Source organism: Bombina bombina, chromosome 11 (assembly GCF_027579735.1).
Source record: "Bombina bombina isolate aBomBom1 chromosome 11, aBomBom1.pri, whole genome shotgun sequence".
NCBI lineage: Eukaryota > Metazoa > Chordata > Amphibia > Anura > Bombinatoridae > Bombina > Bombina bombina.
In genome coordinates, this window is record NC_069509.1 from 42,837,064 (window position 1) to 42,860,633 (window position 23,570).

General features: G+C 43.1%; 1 protein-coding gene across 1 annotated transcript in view; it reads left to right on the top strand.

Annotated features, from left to right (window-relative positions):
- The window catches only part of LOC128641641 (uncharacterized), a 505,331-nt gene extending 496,430 nt beyond the window's left edge, over positions 1-8,901 (top strand). The window contains 1 exon segment of the mRNA XM_053694177.1: positions 8,181-8,901. Within this exon segment, the coding sequence (XP_053550152.1) occupies positions 8,181-8,221 (41 nt within the window). The 3' untranslated portion in view covers positions 8,222-8,901.
- Positions 8,902-23,570: the final 14,669 nt, after the last annotated feature.

A 23,570-nucleotide genomic window follows, 5' to 3' on the forward strand; every position in this document is an offset into this window, starting at 1 on the left:
GTGTCTATACATATGTGTGTATGTCGTATGTGTATGTATATGAGTATGTATTTGTGTGTATGTGTTGATGTGCGTATACATATGTGTGTGTATATGAGTATTCATATGTGTGTATACATGTGTGTATGCCGTATATGTATGTATAGGAGTATGTTTGTGTGTGTGTATGCGTTGATGTGTGTATACATATGTGTGTATGCTGTATGTATATGAGTATGTATTTGTGTGTGTTGATGTGTGTATACATATGTGTGTGTATATGAGTATGCATATGTGTGTATACATGTGTGTATGCCGTATATGTATGTATATGAGTATGTTTGTGTGTATGTGTTGATGTGCGTATACATATGTGTGTGTATATGAGTATGTGTTGATGTGTGTATACATATGTGTGTATGCCGTATGTGTATGTATATGAGTATGTATTTGTGTATATGTGTTGATGTGTGTATACATATGTGTGTGTGTGCCATATGTATATGAGTATGTTTGTGTGTGTGTGTATGTGTTGATGTGTGTATACATATGTGTGAATGCCATAAGTGTATGTATATGAGTATGTTTGTGTGTGTGTGTATGTGTTGATGTGTGTATACATATGTGTGTATGCCATAAGTGTATGTATATGAGTATGTATTTGTGTGTATGTGTTGTGTGTATACATATGTGTGTGTATGAGTATGCATATGTGTGTATACATGTGTGTATCCTGCAGTGACGTGCAGTGAGGTCAGAGGCAGGTGAGGCACTGGCTAGGATATGCTTCATTTTTTAGATATCCTTTGTTGAAGAAATAGCAATGTACATGGGTGAGCCAATCACATGAGGTATCTATTGTGCAGCCACCAATCAGCAGCTACTGAGCATATTTAGATATGATTTTAAACAAAGGATATCAAGAGAATGAAGACTATTATATATTAAATGTAAATTGGACAGAGGGGGTGAGAGAGACAGAGGGTGAGAGAGAGACAAAGAGAGACAGAGGGGAGAGAGAGAGACAAAGAGAGACAGAGGGGAGAGAGACAGAGAAAGAGACCATGAGGGAAAATGAGACACGTAAGGAGAGAGACAGAGGGGGTAGGAGAGACAGAGGGGGGGGGGGGGAGACAGAAGAAAGAGACAGAGTGGAGAGAGAGAAACAGAGGTGGAGAGAGAGAGAGAAACACAGAGGGGAGAGAGAGAGAGAGACAGACAGAGGGGGAGGGAGAAAGGGAGAGATGGAGGGGGAGGGAGAGAGAGAGATAGGGGGAGAGAGAGAGAGACAGAGGGGAGAGAGAGAGAGAGAGAGAGAGACACAGAGGGGAGAGAGAGAGACAGAGGGAAGAGAGAGAGAGACAGAGGGGAGAGAGAGAGAGACAGAGGGGGAGGGAGAAAGGGAGAGACAGAGGGGGAGGGAGAGAATGAGAGAGACAGAGGGGGAGGGAGAGAATGAGAGACAGAGGGGAGAGAGAGAGAGAGACAGGGGGGGGGAGGGAGAGAGAGAGAGAGAGAGAGAGAGAGAGGGGGAGAGAGACAGACAGAGGGGAGAGAGAGAGAGACAGAGGGGAGAGAGAGAGAGAGACAGAGGGGGAGGGAGAAAGGGAGAGACAGAGGGGGAGGGAGAAAGGGAGAGACAGAGGGGGAGGGAGAAAGGGAGAGACAGAGGGGGAGGGAGAAAGGGAGAGACAGAGGGGGAGGGAGAAAGGGAGAGAAAGAGACACAGAGGGGAGAGAGAGGGAGAGACAGAGGGGTAGGGAGAAAGGGAGAGACAGAGGGGGAGGAAGAGAGAGAGAGACAGAGGGGAGAGAGAGAGAGAGAGAGAGAGAGAGAGACAGAGGGGAGAGAGAGAGAGAGAGACAGAGGGGAGAGTGAGAGGGGGAGAGAGAGAGACAGAGGGGGAGGGAGATAGAGACAGAGGGGAGAGAGAGAGAGACAGAGGGGAGAGAGAGACAGAGGGGGGAGAGAGACAGAGGGGGGAGAGAGACAGAGGGGAGAGGGAGAGACAGAGGGGAGAGAGAGAGACAGAGGGGAGAGAGAGACAGAGGGGAGAGAGACAGAGGGGAGAGAGAGAGACAGAGGGGGGGGGAGAGACAGAGGGGGAGGGAGGAGGGAGAGAGAGACAGAAAGGAGAGAGGAGAGACAGAGAGGAGAGAGAGAGACAGACGGGAGAGAGATAGAGACAAAGGGGAGAGAGAGAGAGAGAGAGGGGAAGGGAGAGAGGGAGAGAGACAGAGGGGGAGGGAGAGAGGGAGAGAGACAGAGGGGGAGGGAGAGAGAAAGACACAGGGGGAGGGAGAGAGAGACAGAGGGAGAGAGGGAGAGAGAGAGAGAGAGAGAGAGAGAGAGAGAGAGAGAGAGAGGGGGAGAGACAGAGGGGGGAGAGAGAGACAGAGGGGAGAGAGAGAAACAGAGGGGAAGGGAGAAAGGGAGAGACAGAGGGGGAGGGAGGGAGAGAGACACAGAGGGGAGAGAGAGAGACAGAGGGGAGATAGAGAGAGAGAGAGAGAGAGAGAGAGAGAGAGAGAGAGAGAGAGAGAGAGACAGAGGGGGAGGGAGAGAGAGACAGAGGGGGAGGGAGAGGGGAGAGAGAGAGACAGAGGGGAGAGAGAGAGAGAGACAGAGGGGAGAGAGAGAGACAGAGGGGAAGGGATAGAGACAGAGGGGAAGGGATAGAGACAGAGGGGAAGGGAGAGGGGAAGGGAGATAGACAGAGGGGGAGGGAGAAAGGGAGAGACAGGGGGGAGGGAGAGACAGAGGGGGAGGGAGAGATAGAGACAGAGGGGAAGGGAGAGAGAGAGACAGAGGGGGAGGGAGAGAGAGACACAGAGGGGAGAGAGAGAGACACAGAGGGGAGAGAGAGAGACACAGAGGGGGAGGGAGAAAGGGAGAGACAGAGGGGGAGGGAGAGAGACAGAGGGGAGGGAGAGAGAGAAACAGAGGGGGAGGGAGAGAGAGAGACAGAGGGGGAGGGAGAGAAAGAGAGACAGAGGGGGAGGGAGAAAGGGAGAGACAGAGGGGGAGGGAGAGAGACACACAGAGGGGAGAGAGAGAGACAGAGGGGAGGGAGAGAGAGAGAGAGAGAGGGGGAGGGAGAGAGGGAGAGACGGGGAGGGAGAGAGGGAGAGACAGAGGGGGAGGGAGAAAGGGAGAGACAGAGGAGGAGGGGGAGAGAGAGAGACAGAGGGGGAGAGAGAGAGACAGAGGGGAGAGAGAGAGAGACAAAAAGGGAGAAAGAGAGACAAAAAGGGAGAAAGAGAGAGGGGGAGGGAGAGAGTGAGAGACAGAGGGGGAGGGAGAAAGTGAGAGACAGAGGGGAAGGGAGAGAGAGAGAGAGACAGAGGGGAGAGAGAGACACACAGAGGGGAGAGAGAGACACACAGAGGGGAGAGAGAGACAGAGGGAGAGAGAGACATAGGGGAGAGAGAGAGAGACAGAGGGGAGAGAGAGAGAGAGACAGGGGGAGAGAGAGAGACAGAGGGGAGAGAGAGAGAGAGAGACAGGGGGAGAGAGAGAGAGACAGAGAGAGACAGAGGGGAGAGAGAGAGACAGAGGGGAGAAAGAGAGACAGAGGGGAGAGAGAGAGACAGAGGGGCGAGAGAGACAGAGGGGAGAGAGAGAAACAGAGGGGAGAGAGAGAAACAGAGGGGAGAGAGAGAAACAGAGGGGAGAGAGAGAGACAGAGGGGGAGAGAGAGAGACAGAGGGGGATGGAGAAAGGGAGAGACATAGGGGGAGGGAGAGAGGGAGAGACAGAGGGGAGGGAGAGAGAGAGACAGAGGGGAGGGAGAGAGAGAGACAGAGGGGGAGGGAGAGAGAGAGACAGAGGGGGAGGGAGAGAAAGAGAGACAGAGGGGGAGGGAGAAAGGGAGAGACAGAGGGGGAGGGAGAGAGAGACAGAGGGGAGAGTGAGAGGGGGAGAGAGAGAGAGAGAAAGAGGGGGAGGGAGAAAGGGAGAGACAGAGGGGGAGGGAGAGAGACACACAGAGGGGAGAGAGAGAGAGAGACAGAGGGGAGGGAGAGAGAGAGAGACAGAGGGGGAGGGAGAGAGGGAGAGACAGAGGGGGAGGGAGAAAGGGAGAGACAGAGGAGGAGGGAGAGAGAGAGACAGAGGGGGAGAGAGAGAGGGGAGAGAGAGAGACAAAAAGGGAGAAAGAGAGACAAAAAGGGAGAAAGAGAGAGGGGGAGGGAGGGAGTGAGAGACAGAGGGGGAGGGAGAAAGTGAGAGACAGAGGGGAAGGGAGAGAGAGAGAGACAGAGGGGAGAGAGACACACACAGAGGGGAGAGAGAGACAGAGGGGAGAGAGAGAGACAGAGGGGAGAGAGAGAGAGAGACAGGGGGAGAGAGAGAGACAGAGGGGAGAGAGAGAGAGAGAGACAGGGGGAGAGAGAGAGACAGAGGGGAGAGACAGAGGGGAGAGAGAGAGACAGAGGGGAGAGAGAGAGACAGAGGGGAGGGAGAGACAGAGGGGAGAGAGAGAAACAGAGGGGAGAGAGAGAAACAGAGGGGAGAGAGAGAAACAGAGGGGAGAGAGAGAAACAGAGGGGAGAGAGAGAGACAGAGGAGGGGAGAGAGAGACAGGGGAGGGGGGGGAGAGAGAGACAGGGGAGGGGGGAGAGAGAGAGAGACAGGGGAGGGGGAGAGAGAGAGAGACAGGGGAGGGGGGGAGAGACAGGGAGGGGGGAGAGAGAGAGAGAGAGAAGGGGAGGGGAGAGAGAGAAGGGGAGGGGGGAGAGACACAGGGGAGGAGGGAGAGACAGAGGGGAAGGGGGAGAGAGAGAGAGACAGGGGCGGGGGGAGAGACACAGGGGAGGGGGGAGAGACACAGGGGAGGGGGGAGAGACACAGGGGAGGGGGGAGAGACACAGGGGAGGGGGGAAAGAGAGAGAGACAGGGGAGGGGGGGGAGAGACAGGGAGGGGGGAGAGAGAGAGAGAGAGAAGGGGAGGGGGGAGAGACACAGGGGAGGAGGGAGAGACACAGGGGAGGGGGGGGAAGACACAGGGGCGGGGGGGAGAGACACAGGGGAGGGGGGAGAGACACAGGGGAGGGGGAGAGACACAGGGGAGGGGGAGAGACACAGGGGAGGAAGGGTGGGGGAGAGACACAGGGAAGGAAGGGTGGGAGAGAGATACAGGGGAGGAAGGGTGGGAGGGAGATAGTGCAGGACCAAGAGTGTTCAGATTTTACCTGCACTAAAGGTTGCCATGATGCTAAACAGACTAACTGTAGCTTCTAATTGGTCATAGCAAGAAGTTATCTTCAAGTGGTTTATCCTTATTCTAAAGTAGGAACCACCCCCCCTTTTTTCCCAACAAAATAAATTTTAAATGTGTGCAGACTTTATGCAGTGCTGCTTGCCAAGCATATTATACATATAAAATGAATTTCCCTTGAATAAATAAAAAGCATTTAATATACAATGAGAAAAAACTATAAAGATATAACTGTATTCACACCATCCTTTACAAGTTCCCACCTGTTATAATGACTGTTAACTAGAGGAGTGACAGAACAGGATAAAAACCATGACAGCAAGCAAGTAAAAAGGCTGCATGGAACAAAAGTCTGTACTTTCTACAGCAAAGCACATTAAGCAAGCTTCAGTCTATGCTGAAAATCCCTATATACATTTTTTTTAACCATGTAAAATATTCAGTATAAATTTGCATTTTGTTTTATAAATAATTATTCTATATATTATTTTTCATAAAATGTATAATGTGGTCTTAAAATTTAAATGAGGATACAATTATATTTAAAGTGCTACAACATTGAATTATCAGTACAAACAACTACAGAAATAGAATAACCAACGCATAAAAAAGTTCATGTGCCTGTGTTTTGAAATCTGGCAGGCAAGAGGTTAAACAAGATACTGCAGCAATAGTTTAACTATTTTATAAAACAGGCTCAAATTGTATTGTAAAGGTTACACTGAAGAATTTAGGGAAATGTTCAAATACAAAATTAAATGTAGTATTTTGTCTCTGTTAAAAGGATGTTTTTCAATTGCCCTGAAAATATTCCATTGGGAGGACTTACCTTCAGCTGTGGGGTTTCCATAAACATGGGGATCCAGGGAAAAAGAAGAAGCTGAGGTCCCCAGTAGGAGCAGAGTATAGATCCAGGAAGTGCACTGAAGGCTGCAGCAGCTAGCTGGTTGCTTAGCAACCGTTACCGGAGTCTTTTCCCTGCATGCTCTGTATTAGAAAGTCTCCTGTCCTGTATGCAGTAAGTTGCAGTGCACGGCCATGCAGATTAATATGAAACAAAAATATCAGAATCATTTGTGGAATGCTTCCAGATGGATTAGAATCATTAGATATATAGCTCTAATGATTCTAATCCATCTGGAAGCATTCCACAAATGATTCTGGATATTTTTGTTTCCTAAGGTAGGGGGATCAGCAGCTCAGTCTCTGTCACGTGACTCACTGTGTGTGTACTACTGTACTCCGGCTGTAATAATAAAATAATATTCAATAGTTCTTTTCAATTGCAGATTTCAACTCAAGACCAAGTTCTATCTAGACTACTGCTGTCTTCTTGTCACTCAGTCACCCACCTATGACCGTGCAGTGCCGCACTGACTTCCTCTGAGTCTCTGACTCACTCAGCTGAGCTGACAGCCTGCCCGACATTCAGTCCAGTCCACCAGTCCTCCCACTCCACACCCGGTCCGGTCGTAGACTGTCTCAGTGACTCAGTCCCTCGCCGACAGTACACAATAGTTAGTAGTAGTACATACATAAGATTATTACACACAACACAGTACACCACCTGACCCTTCCTTTCTGTCCTCCTGACGCAGACGCAGACCTGCCTAATTTCCCGCCCGGCAACTCAGCCCAGAGACTCAGACATACTCATGTCTGATTGGCTGAGGGGCGGGCAGGCAGGGCTGAGGGCTCCTCAAGCCTCCGGTGGGAGCAGTATATGGACCGCAAGAGACTGCTGCACATAGCTATTATTCCAGTGGGTGGCAGTCTTTAGCAGCCCATATACAACACATTCCTGTTACATTCATATTGCGCAATGAAAGGATAGCTTGCCTCTTCTTTCTTGCACAATATGAATGTATATTACGTTTTTTTTTTTTAAAAAAAAAAAAACCAAAATGGAAATAAAATAATGAATTTGGTGGAGGGGTGGGGGGGTTGGGGGGGTCACCTTTTAAGATAAAAAAAAAAAAATGAAAATAAAAAAACATTATTTTTTTTTAATTATTATTTTTATAAATAAGCCTGTAATGCACCATTTGGCCAGGGGAGGCACTGCCTCACCTGCCTCCTATGAGTGCACGTCACTGGTATCCTGTATGTATTTGTGTGTATGTGTTGATGTGCGTATACATATGTGTATGTATATGAGTATGTATGTGTGTGTATGTGTTGATGTGTGTATACATATGTGTGTGTATGTGTTGATGTGCGTATACATATGTGTGTGTATACTTCCCTGTAAGTATATACTACACTATAAAGGTTTCTTCTTGTGTGCTTCCCACCTTTGCTTTTATCTATGTGAGGACCAAAGTAGTGGAGTTTGGGCAGTTGTTGGGCTGAGGTTCTGTGCTCCTCCAGCTGTGGAAATCACCTCCCGCTATTGGATCTGCATAGAAAATAACTGCCATTTTACCTGCAAAATGTTGTTGCTTTTCCTTTTCTATGGCAAATAAGGGACAGATATAAATGAGTTCCTGCACTGATCAAGCAAACACTGTACAACATGCAGGAGGGCGGGGGCACTGAAATCTATGGAATGGACTCCAGCCTCTCTGGGGACAGAGCAAAAAGAATAATTTTATATTAAAATGACATGAAAATACAGCAAAATAAGTAATATAAGTGCATTTTATTCTTCAAATCTTTACTTGGATGATGTGGGGGGGTAATAGAATTTTAAAATGAATGACCATGTCTTGCGAGTCTGTATTTACTTGTTAATAAACTTGTTGTTTGACAAATGCATTACTGCTCTCATCTCTTTGAGTTTAGTAAATAATAGCTGCTATCTACACTGTACTCATTATAGAGTGAAACTGATTCTGATTGCACGGTCACAGTAATGAAGAATCAGAATAACCGCACACATTATGTAATTGCTCTCTGGCACACAGGGGGTTACTATATCTAGTGTGATTGCAAAGAATATACAATGTATATTATGTAAATGTAATACTTTGTTTATTTTCAGATAACCAAACCAGAAGTACAGATGAGGAGATGGAGTTATGAACAGATTCATGAAACAACTTAAAGGGACAGTCAAGTCAAAATGAAACTTTCATGATTCAGATAGGACATGCACTTCTAAACAACTTTCCAATTTACTTTTATCATCAAATTTGCTTTGTTCCCTTGTTGGTATTTTTGAAAAGCTAAACCTAGGTAGGCTCAAACTGATTTCTAAAACCATTGAAAACCGCCTCTTAGCTCAGAGCATTTTAAAAGTTAGACAGTGCTAGGTCATGTGTTTCATATAGATAACAGTTTGCTCACTCCCGTGGAGTTATTTATAAGTCTGCACTGATTTGCTAAACTGTATGTCTGTCAAAAGCACTGGCATAAGGGGGCAGTCTGCAGAGGCTTAGATACAAGGTAATCACAGCAGTAATATGTGTATTAATATAACTGTGTTGGTTATGCAAAATTGGGGATTGGGTATTAAAGGGAGTATCTATCTTTTTAAACATTAAAAATTCTAAAGTAGACTGTCCCTTTAATGTATGATAGTACAGCTGGTAATAACGACATTATTTAAAAAAAATTAAATGATTATAACAAAATTGTATATTTTTTTTAACACTTATGGTGTTACTGAACTTGTGTTGTTTTATAGCAAAAATAATCACAAATGACTGAATACTTATGAAGGAACTTTTTTATTTAAAATAAAAAGGTGAGATTATTCAGCAGTTTGAGGTTGTATTGTCCATTGTTTATAGACAAATATAAAAATGACAGATGGTGCTGAATTCATCTGAAAATGGTAAATGAAAAGCCTATTAACACACAAACCAAATGCATGTATGAAAGGCTTTAGTTAATGCGATTAAAACCATTACTCTAAAGGTGGGAAAGATTTTTTGCAGATGGGAAAGGCTTCATAAATTTCAAATTTATACAATTTAGGTGGGAAAGTTAACATTTGCTCTATGCAATGAGGATTTAACACTGTCCTTGTTAGTTGATTAATTCTTCTGTCATCCAGTAATTATGTAAGCTTCGCTTTTGTTCTTGGTCAATCCTGACCCCATTTAAAAGTTAAAACGCTGCAGGCTTGCAGCAGTAGCACTAGCTACTAATTTAATTTTATTTAAGTTTTAACTGCTTTCAATTTGCTCCTTTGCTGCTATTGAGATGTTTTCCATAGAAAATAGCAGAGAAATTATCTCTAGTGAACACTGAAGCATTATGTTTTGTTTTTTCCAATATTTATTAAGGGGGTCACGTGCTGTCTGCATTTATCGATGTGCTGTCGGCATTTATCTTTACTTTGTTACATTGGCCCCTTGGCCTTTTAAACCTGATGCACTTTGTCATTAATTGTATTGGGGACTTATACAGTTATTCATTAGCGTTTTAAGTTAGCTTAGGGTGTTAGATCTCCTGACAAGATCTATGCTACTCTTTTTAGAATTGTGATTGTCTGGCCTGCAATTGCCTTCATCATCTCAATTAAGTATGATTTAAAAAAAAAACATAGGATATCAGTATTATTTATGCCAGACTAGTTGGGGGACACTACTTTCAACACTTAGGGCTAGATTACAATTGAGGTGCAAACTATTTTATGCACGTGATATGTAATTTTTGCAAACCATTTCCATTGCGCTAATATTACAAGTTGAGCGAAATTTACACGTCAATCTTTACCGCACTCTCAGAGCTGTGGTTAACTGTTTTCCGAAACAAAAAGTTGTACAAAACACTTAAAAAATACATTAAAAATACATACAAAATACATTAAAATGTACAGTTACACTCATAACACCATCTATTAAAAATAATTGTAAAAAATATTGCATAAAACAGTTATAAGGACTCAAAGATATGAGATCTTAGCTGTTAGAAAAAAATGGCAGCCAAAGTACCTTAACATAGAGATGCATACAGATACATGTCTAAAGATGTTTTTTGTATGTAGATATATACAGAGTATATATATATATATATATATATATATATATATATATATATATACGCTGAAAACCATGAAGGAAGAAAAGCGCAACTGGACTCAAGTGAAAAGGGTTTTAATAGCACACAATAAAGACCTTTAACCCTTTAATGACCGACGATGTGCAGGGTACGTCCTCCAAAAAAATACACTTATTGACCGAGGACGTACCCTGCACGTTGTCGGTCTCTGAAAGCAGTGGAAGTGATCCTGATGTCTTCCAGACGCTTTCCGGTTATTGCAGTGATGCCTCGATATCAAGGCATCCTGCAATAACATTCCTTACCCTTCCGATGCAGAGAGAGCCACTCTGTGACCCTCTCTGCATCGGACATCAATGTCCGCAATCGTTGGAGGGTGGGGGGCGGGTGGGTGGACATCGATGCCTTCTTGGATACAGAGGGGGGTGGGATCATGGGCAGGGTAGCCGGGGGGTGCACAGACACGGAGGGGCAGCGCGTGCATGGGGCAGGAGCCGCTACACTGCAGAAAAATGTTGAAAGAAAAGTGGGAGAGGGGTAGTGGAAATTTAAAATAAAAATGATCTAAGGGATCTGGGAGGGGGTGGGGGGTTGGTGTTTGGGCGGGGGGGAAGCTACACTACACTAGCAGAGAGCTGCCAGTACCCAAGATGGCTCCCAATAAGTTAGAGGGGGAGGGTTAGAGAGCTGTTTGGGGGGGATCAGGGAGGTTGCGGCTAAGGCGGGATCCTACACAGCAGCATATGTAAATGATAGCTTTTAAAAAGATAGCTTTTATTATAGTACTGGCAGACTTTCTGCCAGTACTTAAGATGGCTGGGACAATTGTGGGGTGGGGAGGGAAGAGAGCTGTTTGGTAGGGATCAGGGGGTGGGATGTGTCAGGTGGGAGGCTGATCTCTACACTAAAGCTAAAATTAACCCTACAAGCTACCTAATTAACCCCTTCACTGCTAGCCATAATACACGTGTGATGCGCAGCGGCATTTAGCGGCCTTCTAATTACCAAAAAGCAGTGCCAAAGCCATATATGTCTGCTATTTCTGAAAAAAGGGGATCCCAGAGAAGCATTTACAAACATTTGTGCCATAATTGCACAAAATGTTTGTAAATGATTTCAGTGAGAAACCTAAAATTTGGAAAAATGTAACGTTTTTTTTTTTATCGCATTTGGCGGTGAAATGGTGGCATGAAATATACCAAGATGGGCCTAGTTCAATACTTGGGGTTGTCTACTACACTACACTAAAGCTAAAATTAATCCTACAAGCTCCCTACATGCTCCCTAATTAACCCCTTCACTGCTGGGCATAATACATGTATGGTGCGCAGTGGCATTTAGCGGCCTTCTAATTACCAAAAAACAACGTCAAAGCCATATATGTCTGCTATTTCTGAACAAAGGGGATAACAGAGAAGCATTTGCAACCATTTATGCCATAATTGCACAAGTTGTAAATAATTTCAGTGAGAGACCTAAAGTTTGTGAAAAAAATTGTGATAAAGTGAACAATTTTTTTTTATTTGATCGCTAGTAATGTTGCGAACCTAAAATTTTGCGTTCGCAAACGGCGAACGCAAACTTCCACAACTGTTCGCGAACGGGCGAACCGGGCGAACCGCCATAGACTTCAATATGCAGGCGAATTTTAAAACCCACAGGGACTCTTTCTGGCCACAATAGTGATGGAAAAGTTGTTTCAAGGGTACTAACACCTGGACTGTGGCATGCCGGAGGGGGATCCATGGCAAAACTCCCATGGAAAATTACATAGTTGATGCAGAGTCTGGTTTTAATCCATAAAGGGCATAAATCACCTAACATTCCTAAATTGTTTGGAATAACGTGCTTTAAAACATCAGGTATGTACACTACTGTTACACCAGATATGAGTTGCACTGGGGTGACACTGTGCCCTGGCAGACAGGCACTTAAACGCACACATGTGAAGGAAACTGACTGCTATTATTTAACACAGTTAAAAAAGTGTTGTTTTTTTAAAATCTACACTACTGTTACACCACATATGAGTTGCACTGGGGTGACACTGTGCCCTGGCAGGCAGGCACTTAAACGCACACGTGTGAAGGAAACTGACTGCTATTATTTAACACAGTCAAAAAAGTGTTTTTTTTTTTAAATCTACACTACTGTTACACCACATATGAGTTGCACTGGGGTGACACTGTGCCCTGGCAGACAGGCACTTAAACGCACACGTGTGAAGGAAACTGACTGCTATTATTTAACACAGTCAAAAAAGTGTTGTTTTTTTAAATCTACACTACTGTTTCACCACATATGAGTTGCACTGGGGTGACACTGTGCCCTGGCAGGCAGGCACTTAAAGGCACACGTGTGAAGGAAACTGACTGCTATTATTTAACACAGTCAAAAAAGTGTTGTTTTTTTTAAATCTACACTACTGTTACACCAGATATGAGTGGTGGCACTGGGCAAGTGGGCACAGTATACGCTGTGAGCCTGACACACATGCTGGCAGGCAGGCAACTGCAATTAGATTACACAGGGAAAAAAAAAAAAAGCAGCCCTAAAAAACAGCAGAGATCAGATGAGTCCTTCAGGACTGTAGTGGACACTGAATACACTAGCCTAGCTATAGATTTCCCTACTAAATCAGCAGCAGCTACACTGTCCCTCCTCTCACTAACAATGCAGCTTCCGAATGAATCTAAAATGGATGCTGTCCAGGAGGTATGAGGGTCTGGGAGGGAGGGTCTGCTGCTGATTGGCTGGAATGTGCCTGCTGACTGTGATGTACAGGGTCAAAGTATTACTCAATGATGATGAATAGGGGGTGGATCGAACATCGCATATGTTCGCCCGCCGCGGCAAAGGCGAACATGCTATATTCGCCGGGAACTATTCGCCGGCGAACAATTCGCGACATCACTATTGATCGCATTTGGCGGTGAAATGGTGGCATGAAATATACCAAAATGTTCCTAGATCAATACTTTGGGTTGTCTTATAAAAAAAAAAATATATATATACATGTCAAGGGATATTCAGGGATTTCTGAAAGATATCAGTGTCCCAATGTAACTAGCGCTAATTTTGAAAAAAAAGTGGTTTGGAAATAGCAAAGTGCTACTTGTATTTATTGCCCTATAACTTAAAAAACTTATAAACGCATTTGGCGGTGAAATGGTGGCATGAAATATACCAAGATGGGCCTAGTTCAATACTTGGGGTTGTCTACTACACTACACTAAAGCTAAAATTAATCCTACAAGCTCCCTACATGCTCCCTAATTAACCCCTTCACTGCTGGGCATAATACATGTATGGTGCGCAGTGGCATTTAGCGGCCTTCTAATTACCAAAAAACAACGTCAAAGCCATATATGTCTGCTATTTCTGAACAAAGGGGATAACAGAGAAGCATTTGCAACCATTTATGCCATAATTGCACAAGTTGTAAATAATTTCAGTGAGAGACCTAAAGTTTGTGAAAAAAATTGTGATAAAGTGAACAATTTTTTTTTATTTGATCGCTAGTAATGTTGCGAACCTAAAATTTTGCGTTCGCAAACGGCGAACGCAAACTTCCACAACTGTTCGCGAACGGGCGAACCGGGCGAACCGCCATAGACTTCAATATGCAGGCGAATTTTAAAACCCACAGGGACTCTTTCTGGCCACAATAGTGATGGAAAAGTTGTTTCAAGGGTACTAACACCTGGACTGTGGCATGCCGGAGGGGGATCCATGGCAAAACTCCCATGGAAAATTACATAGTTGATGCAGAGTCTGGTTTTAATCCATAAAGGGCATAAATCACCTAACATTCCTAAATTGTTTGGAATAACGTGCTTTAAAACATCAGGTATGTACACTACTGTTACACCAGATATGAGTTGCACTGGGGTGACACTGTGCCCTGGCAGACAGGCACTTAAACGCACACATGTGAAGGAAACTGACTGCTATTATTTAACACAGTTAAAAAAGTGTTGTTTTTTTAAAATCTACACTACTGTTACACCACATATGAGTTGCACTGGGGTGACACTGTGCCCTGGCAGGCAGGCACTTAAACGCACACGTGTGAAGGAAACTGACTGCTATTATTTAACACAGTCAAAAAAGTGTTTTTTTTTTAAATCTACACTACTGTTACACCACATATGAGTTGCACTGGGGTGACACTGTGCCCTGGCAGACAGGCACTTAAACGCACACGTGTGAAGGAAACTGACTGCTATTATTTAACACAGTCAAAAAAGTGTTGTTTTTTTAAATCTACACTACTGTTTCACCACATATGAGTTGCACTGGGGTGACACTGTGCCCTGGCAGGCAGGCACTTAAAGGCACACGTGTGAAGGAAACTGACTGCTATTATTTAACACAGTCAAAAAAGTGTTGTTTTTTTTAAATCTACACTACTGTTACACCAGATATGAGTGGTGGCACTGGGCAAGTGGGCACAGTATACGCTGTGAGCCTGACACACATGCTGGCAGGCAGGCAACTGCAATTAGATTACACAGGGAAAAAAAAAAAAAGCAGCCCTAAAAAACAGCAGAGATCAGATGAGTCCTTCAGGACTGTAGTGGACACTGAATACACTAGCCTAGCTATAGATTTCCCTACTAAATCAGCAGCAGCTACACTGTCCCTCCTCTCACTAACAATGCAGCTTCCGAATGAATCTAAAATGGATGCTGTCCAGGAGGTATGAGGGTCTGGGAGGGAGGGTCTGCTGCTGATTGGCTGGAATGTGCCTGCTGACTGTGATGTACAGGGTCAAAGTATTACTCAATGATGATGAATAGGGGGTGGATCGAACATCGCATATGTTCGCCCGCCGCGGCAAAGGCGAACATGCTATATTCGCCGGGAACTATTCGCCGGCGAACAATTCGCGACATCACTATTGATCGCATTTGGCGGTGAAATGGTGGCATGAAATATACCAAAATGTTCCTAGATCAATACTTTGGGTTGTCTTATAAAAAAAAATATATATATATATACATGTCAAGGGATATTCAGGGATTTCTGAAAGATATCAGTGTCCCAATGTAACTAGCGCTAATTTTGAAAAAAAAGTGGTTTGGAAATAGCAAAGTGCTACTTGTATTTATTGCCCTATAACTTGCAAAAAAAGCAAAGAACATGTAAACATTAGGTATTTCTAAACTCAGGACAAAATTTAGAAACTATTTAGCAGGGGGTTTTTATGGTGGTTGTGAATGTTTAACAGATTTTGGGGCTCAAAATTAGAAAAAGTGTGTTGTTTTCCATTTTTTTCCTCATATTTTATAAAAAAAATTTGTAGCAAATTATAAGATATGATTAAAATAATGGTATATTTAGAAAGTCCATTTATTGGCAAGAAAAACTGTATATAATATGTGTGGGTACATTAAATGAGTAAGAGGAAAATTACAGCTAAACACAAACACCGCAAAAATGTAAAAATAGCCTTGGTCCCAAACGGACAGAAAATGGAAAAGTGCTGTGGTCATTAAGGGTTTAAAAACAATAGGTATTCAGCGTACCAGATAATAAAAACATATATGCATATCAGACAATACTGTCTTTGAAGTAGAGCAGGTTACCGCCTTGATCAGCTGTGCTGTAGTGGTCTCAAAACGGGCTGTTTCCCCTGGATAGCGTTAAGCTTGTCAGCTGCTTGCTTCAATAGACTGGAGGTTCCGGTGTTATTGGGAAGTCCTTGACTGTGCTCCTGTTGTACGTAACACCTGTTACACCTGTTACATTCACCCATAGGGGATTATTGATTCTCCTCCTCCAGTCTATTGAAGCAAGCAGCCAACAAGCTTCACGCTATCCAGGGGAAACAGCCCGTTTTGAGACCACTACCCCACAGCTGATCAAGGCGTTTTCAATCGGTAACCTGCTCTACTTCAAAGACAGTATTGTCTGATATGCACATATGTTTTTATTATCTAGTATGCTGCATACCTATTGTTTTTAAAGGTCTTTATTGTGTGTTATTAAAGCCTCTTTCACTTGAGTCCAGTTGCACTTTTCTTTCTTCATGTTTTTCAGCGTTTGCCTTCTCTTTAGGGATATTTGATGATACACCCTCAGAAAAGCAGCATACACCATTTTGCGGTGGGGACTCAGAGTTTAACTGCTCAAACTCTACACACATTCATCAGATTGGTGAGATTATAATATCAGGAGAACTATATGAGACTGACACGGATGTAAAATTATCAGTGTGTTATTATCACAATAATTGTTCCTAGAATTTGTATATTTTTAAAGTCGTTTTTTAAAGTCTGTTTTTATAGATTTCCTTCTTAGATATTATATAACATATATCCTATTATACTACAGACCATTACAATTAGGGCATCTGCTTGTTAAGCAATCTCAGTGTTCTACTTTCTACTTTAGTAGCAACATACAAAGATATTTTATACAATATATTTCATTTGTGATTTTTTATATATACTGTATATACAAACTATCCACTTCCTCCTCAGCAGCGCTGATACGTTGTTGTTTTATATATAGATAGATAGATAGATAGATAGATAGATAGATAGATAGATAGATATGTCTATACATGTGTACATATATATTAATGTTTTTATATGTGGAAACAATTTTTGTTTCCCCATTAACTTCTATAGGGAATGCGGAAATGCAATGGTTTTGGTGCAATCTAGGTTGTTATTTTTTTGTCTCCATTGATTTATATGGGAGAATACATGCACACGAAAACTCATGGTAGGAATTTTGCACTATTCGGATTAACACTTGTGAAAAATAAATTTTGTTTTTTTACTTGTAATACTAACACAACCCGACTAGTGCAAAAAGCTTAACTCTAGTAATGTTTTCAAGATCGTGAAAACGTGTTTTACTGCGCCACTTGTAATCTAGCCCTTATTTTTTATTTACACACACTGCCCAGTAACATGTTGTGTGTCTGTAGCTTTCAGCATAATATCTGTGTAACATGTTAACTCTTGTAACTGTTTGTAGCTGGTTAAACACTTATTCAATCCTAAGCCCCCATTTATGATTGTGCGGACGGACATGATCCGCTATAGCGAACCATGTCCAACGCAAATCGATAAATGCCGACAGCATACGCTGTCGGCATTTATCATTGCACCAGCAGTTCTTGTGAACTGCTGGTGCAATGCCGCCCCCTGCAGATTCGCAGCCAATCGGCTGCTAGCAGGGGGTGTCAATCAGCCCGATCGTACATGATCAGGCGGATTGCTATACGCAGCCTCAGAGGTGTATGAGTTAGGGAGCAGCGGTTCCCCTGAAGGCTCACACGGAAACAAGGGGAACAGGGGCCATTCGGCCCTTGTTAAATAGACACCAAAATGTTTTCGCATTACGGTCACTATATAATTTCTCAAAGAAAAGATGGAATAATATTTTGTATAATTTTATGTATGACATTTTACATTTACCATCTCATAATAGAGTTTCAAAATATGTATAAATTAATTTGTTTAAGATAAAATGATAGCATTGCTACCAATGTACCTTTTGTGTTCCAGTGCACATATTTTTTACTATATAAGAGTGAAGAATTCGACTTGTCCTTCCATGTGCTCTTTTGTCTAAAGTATAAACATCTTAAAAAAATAAAAACACTATGGTAAATCTTATAAATGACTACTTATTATTTGCTTGCTAATATATAGTGTGCTATCCATGGATTGTGCGCCTTCATCATGTGTACATATGGTACTTCCCTTCAGGTGAACCTCAAGCAGTAATCCAGCTTTTCAAGTAAAACTATGGAAAACAGTTTGGAGATTTCTGGTGGTAATTAAATATTTTTTTTCATTATGTGCTCTTGGAGTATTGCAAATCTTTGCCTCCTGCTAGTGGCCCGGAATTTGAATCCAATGAGTAATGGCTCATGGACCCTCAACACCTTATGAAAGAAAAGGTTTACCAGAGAATCTTAACGCAGCCAAAACAAAATAAGTGGGGGGTTCAGCTATGGAAAATTAACTACTTTTGGAAACCTGTAGTAAAGTGTTAACACTTTAGTAAATAATATTAAAATATATCCATAGCAAAATACATGTATAATATATTAACTAAGGGCCAGATTATGAGTGGAGCACAAACATTTGCGCACAAGTGATAGGGGTTTATTAAGAGTGTTTGCTCTCGTCATGCTTACCGCTGGTATTACAAGCTGAAAGTAAACACGATCGCTTGAACAGAATCGTGATTTATTCTAGAATGATTACCGTGACTTCAGAGTTTCAGAAAAGAAAAATGTTGCACAAAACATTTCAAAAATATATTACAAAGTATAGTTGCACTCATAACACTATCTAATAAAAATTATTCACAAAAAAATATTACACAAAAAAGTTAAATGGGCTCAAAGATAGGAGGTCTCAGATGTCAAAAAGGCAGGGAAATGGCTTTAACTTAGACGTACATACATATATCGGTCTAAAGATGTATATGTATTTATATATATATATATATGCAAACAATTTCCAGTTCAGCCCACCGGGAGATATCAGCCTGGGTGCAAAAATACAAGGTATATGTAACAAAGACAAATGCACTCTCAGGACTTCCACAAAACTTTTTTTAATGGAACGTTTTCGGGGGTTCACAACCCCTTCATCAGCATCAACTTGCAAACAAACATATCACAATTTATAGTGTTTCTAAATAACATCTCACCAATCCAGTGTTACTCCAAAAAGTGCGCAAAAATTATCGAGTGTGGAACGCATCTTGCGTTCCACAGTGTGAGTGCCGACCGGAAGTGATATCATCTGACTTCCGGTTTCGCGGCAATATAGTGTAAAATTTACAAAACATATTATATATACTGCCGTCAAATAATAACTGATACATACGAAGTATCTAATGTGTGTCAAATAAACATGTGTCTAAATGCCTCCTGAGTTAATCAGCATTTGTTTTTTTAAATCGCCGTTATCATTACCCTGATCGGCAATTACAGGTGTCACCGTATGTGTACATCACCATAGTAACAGTTGTTATGGTTATACTAAACAATCCTACGTTGTGTCTTGATACTGTGTGAATACCCATACTCTGATAATCATATATACGTGATAGTGAATGATAGGTTTTTTTTGTCTCCTTCATATATACAAACTACCATTCATGTGCATAAATAAAATATGCAACTATTTACAGTTATTTACAAACAGATGTGGTTGTACTTGCTATACTGGTTATCAACTCATGTATTACAATGAAATATCTGCAGACCGTAAGGGAGGCTCATCATTGGTTGTATATCCCCAAAATTGTATATGCAGAAGTTAATCTTAGTACTTTAAGTTATCCAGCAGAAAATTGAATAAATGTAAAGTGTGTTATGGTTACTTGTGAACACGTCAATTTAACCCTTAGTGCCACAGTAGTTAAACTGTCAGTGTATCAATGTAGCTACTTTATTATGACTATGTGTGAGTACTGTGCAGCAATAGGAATTAGCTCCTAATTACAATGTGAATTCTTACACAGATATAACCTATCAAGTTATGGCTGGGGAGAGGCTGGGTAATAACCTCAATATTCACATTCCCATGTTTAAATGGATATTTACACAGAAGCTCAACTTCACACATATATTTAAGAAGATATGGGAGTCCAACTTGTAGATGCCCTGAGTACAGGCAGTCCCTTTAGTAACTTATTCATGTCAAGGAGTGTTGAACGCCCTGAAAATAAGGACTAAGGTGCATATGAAGGTAATTCTACCTCAGGGTCCAGGCTTCCACAACCCTAGCGGGGGGTATCCCCTCCACCGGGATGTGTCGTAAGCAATCAGATACCACCGTTGCAGGAACCATGGAGCTGGAAGCTACACGTAGCCACAATGACCCTAGGTAATACCCCAAGTATGTGGCACAGCCTTAAAGAATCAAGTAAGATTTTTGAAATCTGGGGTGGTATTTAAACCTCCTGGGTGTATGGTTCCGAGTTTGAAGATCCACTGAGCTTCACGTTTGAGCAATATCTTGCTCCTATCCCCTCCCCGGTCCAACGGGGGTATATGATCAATCAGGATGTAACGTATCGAAGAGACACCATGGCCTTGTTTAGCGCAGTGGCGTGCAACAGGCTGTTCAGAGTCCCCCTGTTTTAGTGCAGATCGTATTGCATGCCTGTGGTTTGCCATTCGCTCCCGTAACGTGCCTGTAGTTTTACCCACATAAAAGCACGAGCATGGGCAGAAGAGGAGGTACACTACATGTGTGGTGGTACATGTAATGGAGTGGTTGATCGCATATCTCCTGTTGGTGTGTGGATGCTGAAAACTTTTGGTACTGACCAGGCCATTACACGTTGTGCAGCCTAAGCATCTGTAAGATCCTTTGATGTTTGTTCTGGGCCCTGTTGTATGACATGATTTCTGATCCGTGCGCATGAGGAGGTCTTTGAGATTAGTACCTCTCTTAAAACCCACCATAGGTTGTAACTGGTGAGAGAATGTTAGTTTTGGGTCAGATGTCATGATGGGCCAATGCTGATGTAAAATGTATCCCGTATTTTTTGTGGTTGGAGTGAAAGTAGTTGACATGATTAGTTTATTGCTCATTTCCCTCTTGGGTGTGGATTTGATCAGTTCATCTTGGGTAAGTGAGGATGCTGTGGTCATGTTGTCTCGGATAATGGAGGGTTTATATCCCCTCTCCCGGAATCTTTCTCCCACTCCTGCCAGTTGGGAGACCCCAGTGTGTGCCTCTGTGTTATTTCTCATTGTTCTGACAAACTGAGACTTGACTATGCCCTTTAAGAGGGCAGGGGGGTGGCAGCTGTCTGCTCTCAGGATCGAATTGCGGTCAGTTTTTTTATAATATAAGGTAGTGCCCAACTGATGTTCCTTTTTGAAGACTGTTAGATCAAGGAAATTGATGGACTGTGTATCAGATATATATAACACACAGAGAAAACCCAGCACTCACTTACAAGCTCTCAGCTAAGATTTAAAAGCAAAACTGGAAAGGTTAGTCACCGCATCTGGCCAAATGGGACAAGCTCAGGTACCACGTCAAGGTCCTTTCCAAATACCTGAGACCCTATAACAGCCACACAATGCAAGCTTTCAAATCCAAACAAACTGAAAACAAAAAAAGGGTGCACAGGAATATGTAATCACCCTAGACATATACAAAACACGGAAGGGAACTGCACTCTCATACCGGACCGGGTACACATCCTATGACCCTGCAACATGCTCAGCCCTGGGTGCCACTGGCACTCACAGGAAGCTGTGCTGTCCCCAGAGCCACAAGCAGTTAACCCCAGACAGGTCTGGGTGCAAGAACCATAGGGAAAATTACAAAACAAATTAATACAACACACAGAGAAAACCCAGCACTCACTTACAAGCTCTCAGCTAAGATATAAAAGCAAAACTGGAAAGGTTAGTCACCGCATCTGGCCAAATGGGACAAGCTCAGGTACCACGTCAAGGTCCTTTCCAAATACCTGAGACCCTATAACAGCCACACAATGCAAGCTTTCAAATCCAAACAAACTGAAAACAAAAAAAGGGTGCACAGGAATATGTAATCACCCTAGACATATACAAAATACGGAAGGGAACTGCACTCTCATACCGGACCGGGTACACATCCTATGACCCTGCAACATGCTCAGCCCTGGGTGCCACTGGCACTCACAGGAAGCTGTGCTGTCCCCAGAGCCACAAGCAGTTAACCCCAGACAGGTCTGGGTGCAAGAACCATAGGGAAAATTACAAAAGCTTGCATTGTGTGGCTGTTATAGGGTCTCAGGTATTTGGAAAGGACCTTGACGTGGTACCTGAGCTTGTCCCATTTGGCCAGATGCGGTGACTAACCTTTCCAGTTTTGCTTTTAAATCTTAGCTGAGAGCTTGTAAGTGAGTGCTGGGTTTTCTCTGTGTGTTGTATTAATTTGTTTTGTAATTTTCCCTATGGTTCTTGCACCCAGACCTGTCTGGGGTTAACTGCTTGTGGCTCTGGGGACAGCACAGCTTCCTGTGAGTGCCAGTGGCACCCAGGGCTGAGCATGTTGCAGGGTCATAGGATGTGTACCCGGTCCGGTATGAGAGTGCAGTTCCCTTCCGTGTTTTGTATATGTCTAGGGTGATTACATATTCCTGTGCACCCTTTTTTTGTTTTCAGTTTGTTTGGATTTGAAAGCTTGCATTGTGTGGCCGTTATAGGGTCTCAGGTATTTGGAAAGGACCTTGACGTGGTACCTGAGCTTGTCCCATTTGGCCAGATGCGGTGACTAACCTTTCCAGTTTTGCTTTTAAATCTTAGCTGAGAGCTTGTAAGTGAGTGCTGGGTTTTCTCTGTGTGTTGTATTAATTTGTTTTGTAATTTTCCCTATGGTTCTTGCACCCAGACCTGTCTGGGGTTAACTGCTTGTGGCTCTGGGGACAGCACAGCTTCCTGTGAGTGCCAGTGGCACCCAGGGCTGAGCATGTTGCAGGGTCATGGGATGTGTACCCGGTCCGGTATGAGAGTGCAGTTCCCTTCCGTGTTTTGTATATATATATATATATATTTCTTTCATGTAATTAACAAGAGTCCATGAGCTAGTGACGTATGGGATATACATTCCTACCAGGAGGGGCAAAGTTTCCCAAACCTTAAAATGCCTATAAATACACCCCTCACCACACCCACAAATCAGTTTTACAAACTTTGCCTCCAAGGGAGGTGGTGAAGTAAGTTTGTGCTAGATTCTACGTTGATATGCGCTCCGCAGCAAGTTGGAGCCCGGTTTTCCTCTCAGCGTGCAGTGAATGTCAGAGGGATGTGAAGAGAGTATTGCCTATTGAATGCAGTGATCTCCTTCTACGGGGTCTATTTCATAAGGTTCTCTGTTATCGGTCGTAGAGATTCATCTCTTACCTCCCTTTTCAGATCGACGATATACTCTTATATTTACCATTTCCTCTACTGATTCTCGTTTCAGTACTGGTTTGGCTTTCTACAAACATGTAGATGAGTGTCCTGGGGTAAGTAAGTCTTATTTTCTGTGACACTCTAAGCTATGGTTGGGCACTTTATTTATAAAGTTCTAAATATATGTATTCAAACATTTATTTGCCTTGACTCAGAATGTTCAACTTTCCTTATTTCCAGACAGTCAGTTTCATATTTGGGATTATGCATTGAATTATCATATTTTTTCTTACCTCAAAAATTTGACTTTTTTCCCTGTGGGCTGTTAGGCTCGCGGGGGCTGAAAATGCTTCATTTTATTGCGTCATTCTTGGCGCGGACTTTTTTGGCGCAAAAATTCTTTTCCGTTTCCGGCGTCATACGTGTCGCCGGAAGTTGCGTCATTTTTTTGACGTTATTTTGCGTCAAAGATGTCGGCGTTCCGGATGTGGCGTCTTTTTTGGCGCCAAAAGCATTTAGGCGCCAAATAATGTGGGC